This window comes from Bombus terrestris, chromosome 9 (assembly GCF_910591885.1).
Source record: "Bombus terrestris chromosome 9, iyBomTerr1.2, whole genome shotgun sequence".
Taxonomy (NCBI): domain Eukaryota; kingdom Metazoa; phylum Arthropoda; class Insecta; order Hymenoptera; family Apidae; genus Bombus; species Bombus terrestris.
This window is the reverse complement of record NC_063277.1, coordinates 1,210,026-1,218,989: the sequence shown is the minus strand read 5'-3', so window position 1 is coordinate 1,218,989 and position 8,964 is coordinate 1,210,026. Positions and strand designations below refer to the sequence as shown.

Below are 8,964 nucleotides of genomic sequence, written 5' to 3'. Positions count from 1 at the left end.
TGGTATAATTATTAATTATATGGCAAGTAATATGAGCTAATTGGAGCTCGCAGAGTTCAGTCGAAGATCTGCAGCCTTGCTCAATTGGTATATTGATACTCGGACTGGGTTAGGAGCTGTGTAATTTGATGTCTTTTATAATCCTGTTTCATTGGGTTCTTCCCATTGGAAGTGAACTCACTAGTTCAATCGAGGTTTCATAATCCTGTTTAGTGGTACTTCCTACCGGGAGTCTCATTTGTTTAGTTGGAATGTGCCAGGCCCGTGTGGTCGATCCTTAGTTGGGGCATCGCAGCATCATTAGTCGATGGTTCCCACCATGATTCGTGTAAGCTTCGAACGGCGAGAGAGGAATCAAGCGATGATCAATCCTTGGATCTTTCGCTGAATATCTGGTGTCGTTTTGCGCACGGAAATACGTCACATAGGTTTGATGATTATTTTATTCTATAATTGACCGCAGTTTTTTGTCTTCCCATTTTTAAGTTTATTTAGGAAATCTTACAGTGTATAGGAAATTCTTTGATATTTTGAGAGATATTAGTGTCACGAAAGTAGTGTTAAATTTTAGTACAACTCCGTACTAAATTTTAATACACGAAATTGTGAATAAAGTGTCAATAGCTTCGTTTTCTTTTTTTTATTTTAAGTTAGACTAAGTATCTTCGATACGGAATGTTGTCTCAGTTGGGTTGCGAATAGTGTTTGTAATCGTTGTGTAAAAAACGGATGCTACGTGATGTATGCTGAATTTTAAATTTGTAAACATCCGTATCATTGTTCTGCGCGAGATAGATAGTGTCTAGTGTAGTGCTTTTAAGTTTTAAGTTTAAGTATTGACTTTAACTGCCAACTTAGATAGACAACGTGAGATGCGTGAGTCCCAGATTTATTTTAATCATAAGACAGGTATGCCTTAGTAAATTATTAGCACTTTTCGTAAGATATGTCGTGGGATAAAAATGCACATTTTTATGTTTCAGATATATGAAATCGGATATATGAAATGAAAAAAAGCCACTTTAATTTGAAGCTAATTAAACGAATCATTTAACTATTATTATACAGTAATTTATTATTATTGATAATTTGTAATGTACGTAACGTGTGTACAGTATTTTATTATTTTGATCGTGTGTAATACTTTCTTGCGATTATAGCATATCCGGTTCTATATTTTATTTATAATTTCATACAAGACATTAGGTTTAATTTAAATCATTACTAATACCGAATCGATAACGTCACATGTGACACGAAAATTGTAATTACAAAGTGCCTGAGTTATCCGCACCCTGGTGGCAGAAATAGGAATTAAATTTGAGATTACACCATTTCGCGCGGTGGTCATATTGAAAGATGGAAACAACTGTTGAGAATTTGTTATAAATGTAAAACATATTTTTTCAAAACAACAAAGTTTAGTACAGAAACTATTTTTGTTCTATATTTACAGTTATTAACATATTGCGAATGGATCAAGTTCGTGAGAATTCTTATGTTTGTTCTATATTATGCTATATTATCCATAGCAAATCGCAGAGAGCATAATAAACACTCCGATTTTTTTCGTAGTCAGTATTTTAGGACGTGAGACACAAGATACTACATAATATCAAGTCAATGTCAAATCAATGATTAATGTATTTAGACAGATAGTCAGTCTATTTAGATATTTCGACATATTACAGTCGAGCTTATAGGATAAATTACCTTGCATTATATTTCGTTTCTAATCGACGAGTGGCATTATAAATCTTGATTTTGTGAATCATCGGTATTTCAGTTGATGTAGCATAAAATCTTATGAAGTGATAAATCTATCTTGTAGCTTATCTGTGTTTGAATTCTCGTTATACTGATCGATCGTAGAAAAAATGGCGCCTTCTCTAGAGGGTCTAATTGCTGTACAAAAGCAAATTTTTACAAGAATTAGCAACAATGAAGTATCTGAGCTCAAGACATTGTTGGCGGCAAATAAAATCAAAATGGATTTTGTGGATGAAAATGGTATGAGTCCACTTCAACATGCCTGTTACAAAGGAAACAAGGAAATAGTACAGATGCTTTTAGATCAGGTAGGTTAGTTTTTTAAATATGCGTACAATTGAATATAATTAAAAAACTGTTTATAATTTTAATATTCAACATCACATTCGATTTATATGTAACAAAAAATGAACGAAAAAATGTTTCGTATATATATATATATTTTTTTTTTGACGTTTTGTTTTTGCATCTGTACATTGAATCAACAAATCAACAAAGTTTGTCCTTAAATCCTTAAATGTAATTAACTTTTGTGTGCAGATCGAATTTGAAGATAAGACAATTTTTATCAAAAAATATTTTTGAAGAATCTTGGAGAAAAGGAAAATCATAACAATTATAATGCGTAAAGATTTTAACTGAATTTAATATTAATTGCTCTAATAATATTTATCATATAATGTATTTGTAATATTCTTATAATAATTTGTAACACATTTAAGAAACATAAAGTTTATTATTTAAGATAAAACGTTTTTGGATAAATAATAAATATTATCAATATAAAGCATCGTAGAAAAGATATTATATGAAAATTATATGATTTTAATAATTAAAATATTTTATTACAGGGAGCAGATGTGAATGCATGTCAACATGAGCATGCATATACAGCATTACATTTTGCTGCTCTTAGTGGAAATGCAGAGCTATGTCATCTCTTAATGTCTTATGGAGCACGTTTGACAGCAACAAACAGCGTGGGACGAACTCCGGCACAGATGGCAGCATTTGTTGGAAATCATAATTGTGTAGCAACTATCAATAATTTTATTCCAAAAGCTGATATAGATTATTATGTCAAACCACAAGGTTTACAAACGGAATCGATGCTTCCTCCACATCTAGCAGACTCTTTCCATAAATTTATAATGCAAATCAATGTGCATCCTGTACGTGTAGCTATGAATTTACAGAGATACCCTGGTCTTTTAGAAAATGCTGCTAAGGTACAAATTAATATACATAATGATAAAGCTTTGGATAGTGTTCCGCTATAATGCTTTTTGCTTGTAATTTTCAGGTACAAAAGGTTTTGGAATCTATGCACCATAAAGAAATGACAAAAGGTGCAGAAACAAACGAAGTGATGGCATTTAAATATCATTATCTAAGTTGCATTGTAGCTGAAGTAATCAAGTTTCAGAAGAGACAAGAAGCAATGAAGGCGGAGAAGACTGACAAAACAAACGAAGAAGGAGAAGAGAAAAAATCAGATACTATCGAGGGTCTAATAAGAAAGTTTCTAAAGTGTAGTAAAAGCGATGGTATACCAGAATATCAGGAAGCTTTTCTAAGAGAAAGTGTAAGAGAATTTCCATATAGAGAAAGTACCATTTTTCGCCAAATGGTCGCAACTCTTGCAGCTAGCGATCCACCTTCTGCCGCGTCAGTAGTATCAGCTGCGATTGATGGTCAGAGAGCTTTCTTAGACAATGCTCAAGTCTGCATTACTTGTGGAGAAGATAAAGCTAACAAAAAATGTAGCAAATGTAAAGCAGTGCAATATTGTGACAGAGAATGCCAAAGACTCCATTGGTTTATGCATAAAAAAGCATGTACCAGATTAGGTCAAAATATAACGCCAAGCGCAAAGATAAGCGATGCAGATAAAGAACAAATAAGCAACGCTGTAAGCTCTAGACTACAAAATCTAAGTGTTAACTAAACACAATAAAAAGTAAAAAAAATTCTAAGCAATTAACTTCAATGTGCTGTACGTATCTGTTTAATTTTATATTACATTAATTCAGATGAAAAACTGAGAAGATATTCTTGTTCATACATTTGACAAATAGTTCTGAATTTTTTAATTTACAGAATTTAAAGAACTTTTTATGTATCATGACACATTTTTATCTTTTTTGTCCAGAATAATTCATTATATATTATAAATAATTATCGTTATCATGTATTATAAACGGTTTCGTATGCAAATATTCAGTTAAACTATTATTTCCTCAGGATTGTATTCTTGTGGGTTGTCGTCACCATAAAAATAAAATATACTTATAAACACATTTGTATTATTTCGAAATTTTATTGTTCTTAAAATTTTATAAAATTTATTTAAGAAGCTACCATGGATGTATAAAAAATTTGTATAGCAGCAAATTTCGACAAGAACCTTGTAGAACTATCTAAAACATCTCAATGAATAAAAGATATATACATATCCTAAAAGTCTTCAGAATAAATTTCGTAGAAACTATATTATTTATCCATATATTTTATGAAAATATTTTATATATATTTTATAAAAATCAGTGAGATATATATGAATATATTTAATTTTATTCGTACATGTTTAAATTTACTATTATCTGGTAAAAAGATATATGTTATTGTTTTCTAGTCTTATTTAATTTGCTCTAGCTTGAATATGCTTGTTCAAAATATCGCGTTTAATATGCGTTTTGTAGTACATGATACTATGGATAAAATAAACAGATGCAATCCGCTCCTATTACCCTTGATATGTATAGCTCTATAGTTTTATATATCCAAACTGTGATTAATTCTTTGCCATGTTTTTTTAGTCGATTGCAAATTTATTTTCTTATGTTCGGTATTTTTGGCCGCTATATTATACATTGTCAATGAGATGCAAATATGATAAACTGCTAAAAATATTAAACTATTTAGTAATATTTTTTAGCTATTCTGTCGTGGTATTTTTCATGCAGTAAAAGGTTACGTACTGTTATTGCTGCATATATCGATATGAAGACAATTTGTTTAGTTCAACTACTATTTTTATTGCATTTGATGCAGAAATTTCATGTAATGTTTAGTACCTATTATATATGTTTATAATGTTTTTTAAATTGTTGTCCTGCCTTCTTGTTCCACATTAGGGTTATGATTGTTACTTATTCTTCAATCTAAAACTCCACCTATGTTGAGAATGTCTCGATGTCAATTGTATTAACGTCCTACATATTGTGTTGTAATTACACTATGTATAATTTTATGTAATGGGGACTGTACGAATATTTATTACGCGTATATTTTCCTATCTGATTTCCGAGTATATCCATATTTACTAAAATTTTCGTAAAAGATATGGGCAAATAATATTTTTCTGTTAAGTTAATTTCAAATATTCCTGAAGATTTGTACATATATTTCGTTTGTCAACATGTTTTAAATAAACAGAAACATTTTACAATGTTTTTGTTAAAATTGATTACTATACAAATTCCTTTTATATTTACTGCATATTCGTCGATTACTAAGGAATATTTCTATTTGAATGTCTAATCTTCCTAGGATATTTTTAATTCTCTTTTATTCTAGATTCTAGATGAATGTATGTTAAGTATATGGTATATAGTTCAATTATTATAAACAAAGGTTGAGATTTTACATTTCTAAAATTTTACTTTATTTATTCAAAGTATCTGTTTTATCTATTTTTTGTAAACATGAATATGTACAATATGTATTTACATTATTATAATATACATATCATATGTATAACAGATGTCTGTTAGAATTGGGGAAGGTTTATGTCTTTTAAACTAAGCATAATTAATTACGTAAATTTATACGTATAAACCATCGAAATTCCTTTGATATATGAAAGGACCTGCCCTTTCATAATTATTCCGAAGCTCAAGGAGAATCCGAACAATGTAATCGATATTGTCGTAATAAGCGGAAGGTTTCAGTTTTGGTTAATTAACGATCAACGTTTACAGCCGTAGCGGCTGTTCCTGTAAGGGAACACGAAAGTCAAACCGAGCGAGGTGCTTCCGAGGCCGGTCTAGTAAGTTATGTAACAAGAAATTCCATTGAAATGAATTGGTATTTACTTGTAATGAGTTTTCACAACTAATAATACCTCCTGTTTATGGCATGTCACTGCGTAGTACATTTCGTTATTGTTCGTTCATAATTTGCCTTCTGAGTAATTTAATTCGTTGTTTATCGACTAACTTGTTAATTTTTGGCTATTGTTCACCTTACAGAAATTTATCGATAAATAGTTGTATAATTCATCGGAATAGTAACCGTACCTTGGAGGCAGGCCATGTAAATTATAAAATAATTGTGTTTGGGAATAATAACCAAATTCCCAGTACGTATAAACACTTGACAAACTCGCACTTGGTACGTTCACAGTCACACCTGTGTAATAAGTACATATGTACTTTTCAACATATTAGTAAACTATGCCAATTGTAAACTGTGAACCGTGACCGCGACAGCGCGTGAAACACTCTCTATTAGTATCGTTATATGTTGCAAGTTAATTGTTGCTTATGAGTTTTTGTTTTGTAAAGTTAATCATTGTTGACTGCAGTATACATTGATTTTTAAACAAAAATGTGAGCGTCGTTCTTTCTTTTATCCTTTCTTCGATTCGATCTTATCATTACGAATTAATAAATTATAATAATATAAATTTTTTTTCATTGTTATCACGTACTATTACATAAAGGCTTGGTATTGTTATTTTATTTTTATGAAGTTTCTGTTAATGTGACGTTAATGTACACAGTGATAGTTAAATGGTAAATGTATATAGTAGTAATATGGTAAATAATAAAACGTATCACTGTCAGAGTTTTTTGATAAATAACTTAAATTTATTGTGTGTTAATTCCATAAGGAGATACGCAGTATGTTAAGTAGTACTAGCAACTGAGAAATTCTTATTAATATGTAGATATGCTTTTGTCCAAATCGACCAGTGTCCTTAATTATGACATTCAAGTCCTTAAAAATGATAAACGTATCGAGATGCAGTCTTAATCGATTTCAATTCAAATGTGACGCGAATATATTTAGAACGTTCCCGCGAGAAATCACATGCAATAAGTCAGCAGGTGGAAAAGAGAAAAGGATGAGTGCTTTTGGTCACAGCCGGATTACGACGGAGCGTCGATCACGGGCAATTTGTATGGCCGGTATACGCGCGGTCGTTAAGCCGATTAATCCAATCACGCGTCACGATGTTCGCATCTGGATCAATGGTGAACATGGTACGTTTGGTATAATGCCTGCATTATCAGTCATTAAGCGGTATGCCGCTGACGATTTTCCAATGGCCATGTCATTCATTTTCCTCATTGCTATATATTTCAAACTCGCTAATAAATTATAAATTTTGTTAGTCTTCGATATACGTTTACTACGGCAAGTTTCTTACTCTTTAACACGATCGATAACGATTGGTGACAAGATCAAATTTGACCAGAGATATCAGCTCATGAAATTCAAATTCCACGGGAATTACCTAATCAGAAAAGAGATAGCGGAGAACGAAATGAAGCGCAAGAGATAGGGAAAAATGAAAGAAACGTTAGAAAATAGAAAAAGGAGAACAAAAACAAAAGTGAGAAAAAGGAATGATTGTTTAAACAAAGAGAAAAAAATTACAGAGAGAGAGAGAGAGGGGGGGGAGAGAATGGGACACTTTTATGCACTTTCAATTTTAGTAGATCGCGTAAATGGTGGGGGCGTACGATTTTATGTCGCGAGAGGAAGTAGCGTGAGAAATAATTGTACGCTGAAAACATTTTTAGAAAATGTTATTCTATTGATCGATTTGTGTCTTCGATTAATTAGCTGTTCTTTTTTTGCATGTTATATCGGAGAATGTTATCGCGTTCGTGCGATCTCATAACCCGGACACCTTTTGTTTCATTTTCAAAGGTATTTCGTTGAAGGCAATGCCAGTTTGAAAGGAGATCCTTTACGATATTTAGGAATTTTATGGTAACATCGTTATATGTGGTACATTTGAAAGCAGAAAAAGAGACAAGGAAGGAAAATAGTTCTAAGAAAAATATTCGACGTCGTCTCTCAAAAAAGAAATCATTTGCTTAGTTAATCTTCCAAAATCAAACAAACATTCGGAAGGAACAAGCGAATAGGCATAGAAGAAAAACGAGGGGAATTGGAATCAATTATTTCTCAGTTTGTCACGATCGGGCTATCACGAATAACTTTCTAAATCGGTTGACGATCGTGTAAAAGATTCATCGCTGATCGATGGAGGCTGAAGGAACGGAGCAGAAATAGAATAGCCACGCTTTTCCGTTTCTTGTTATGTCGATTTCCGTAACATTCCACGTCTCCCACGTGGATCAAAGCCAGCGCTGCGGAAAGTGTAACTCGTTGTCGAACGTCCATCCGATGGATCGACAGACGAGCCAGCCATCTCTTTCTCTTCCCGTCTCCGACCCCCGCGGCGTAACGTCGTGTCAAAATAAAAGAAAACGAATTTTTCCGGATCAGTAGTGTGGAGAGCAAAGATCCTCGATGTTTGATGTCGTTCGTACAACTGTGGAGAATTGTTCGATGCTCAATTGAATATAGCGAGGCAGACAAACAGTTTTAACTTATGCGATACTGTAATAATTACAATTAGATAAATTTGTAGCACACTCTATATGTATATTTTTGCGCTTACAAATTTTCTGTAAAAGTCTAAACATTCGTCGTTTGCTGTACAGTTTAACATTCTTTAACATTCGATACTTTAACATTCCTATTTCGTACAACCAGAATTTTCTCGACGGAAGAAAAGTAACAAACAAACTCAAGTATTTTTTTTCGTATCAGTCGGCAGAAGTTTAAAAGCTTTGCTAGACCATAGCTGCGCGATGGTGACACCGACGAGTGTTCAGCTTTAAGTGAACTGTGTAACTTGGAGAACAGAAAGAAGCCTAGGTATCGCATCGCATACTCGACCACGTATCTCTTCCTCTCCTTCTCCATTTTCTCTTCTTTTCCTTAGTCAAGAGTCACGAGGAAGAATACGAGAAATGAAGGGAAGAGGAAACCTACGTTCAGCTTTCTTCTGAAATTACTCGGTTCCATCACGGTGACCCCTCGTACTTGGTTCTACCATTTTTACTCTTATTCCTATCTCCTCTTTTCACCTTTTCCTACGCTTACCCT

The 8,964-nt window shown here is 32.5% G+C and overlaps 1 protein-coding gene across 1 annotated transcript; it reads left to right on the top strand.

Moving 5' to 3' along the window:
- The first annotated feature begins 1,665 nt into the window (after positions 1 to 1,665).
- On the top strand, positions 1,666 to 4,233 carry LOC100646111 (ankyrin repeat and MYND domain-containing protein 2). The gene is made up of 3 exons (XM_003397419.4): positions 1,666 to 2,078; positions 2,622 to 2,999; positions 3,074 to 4,233. Exons 1-3 carry the CDS (start codon positions 1,878 to 1,880, stop codon positions 3,716 to 3,718), a joined length of 1,224 nt encoding a protein of 407 aa, XP_003397467.2. The 5' UTR covers positions 1,666 to 1,877; the 3' UTR covers positions 3,719 to 4,233.
- The last annotated feature ends 4,731 nt before the right edge of the window (positions 4,234 to 8,964 follow it).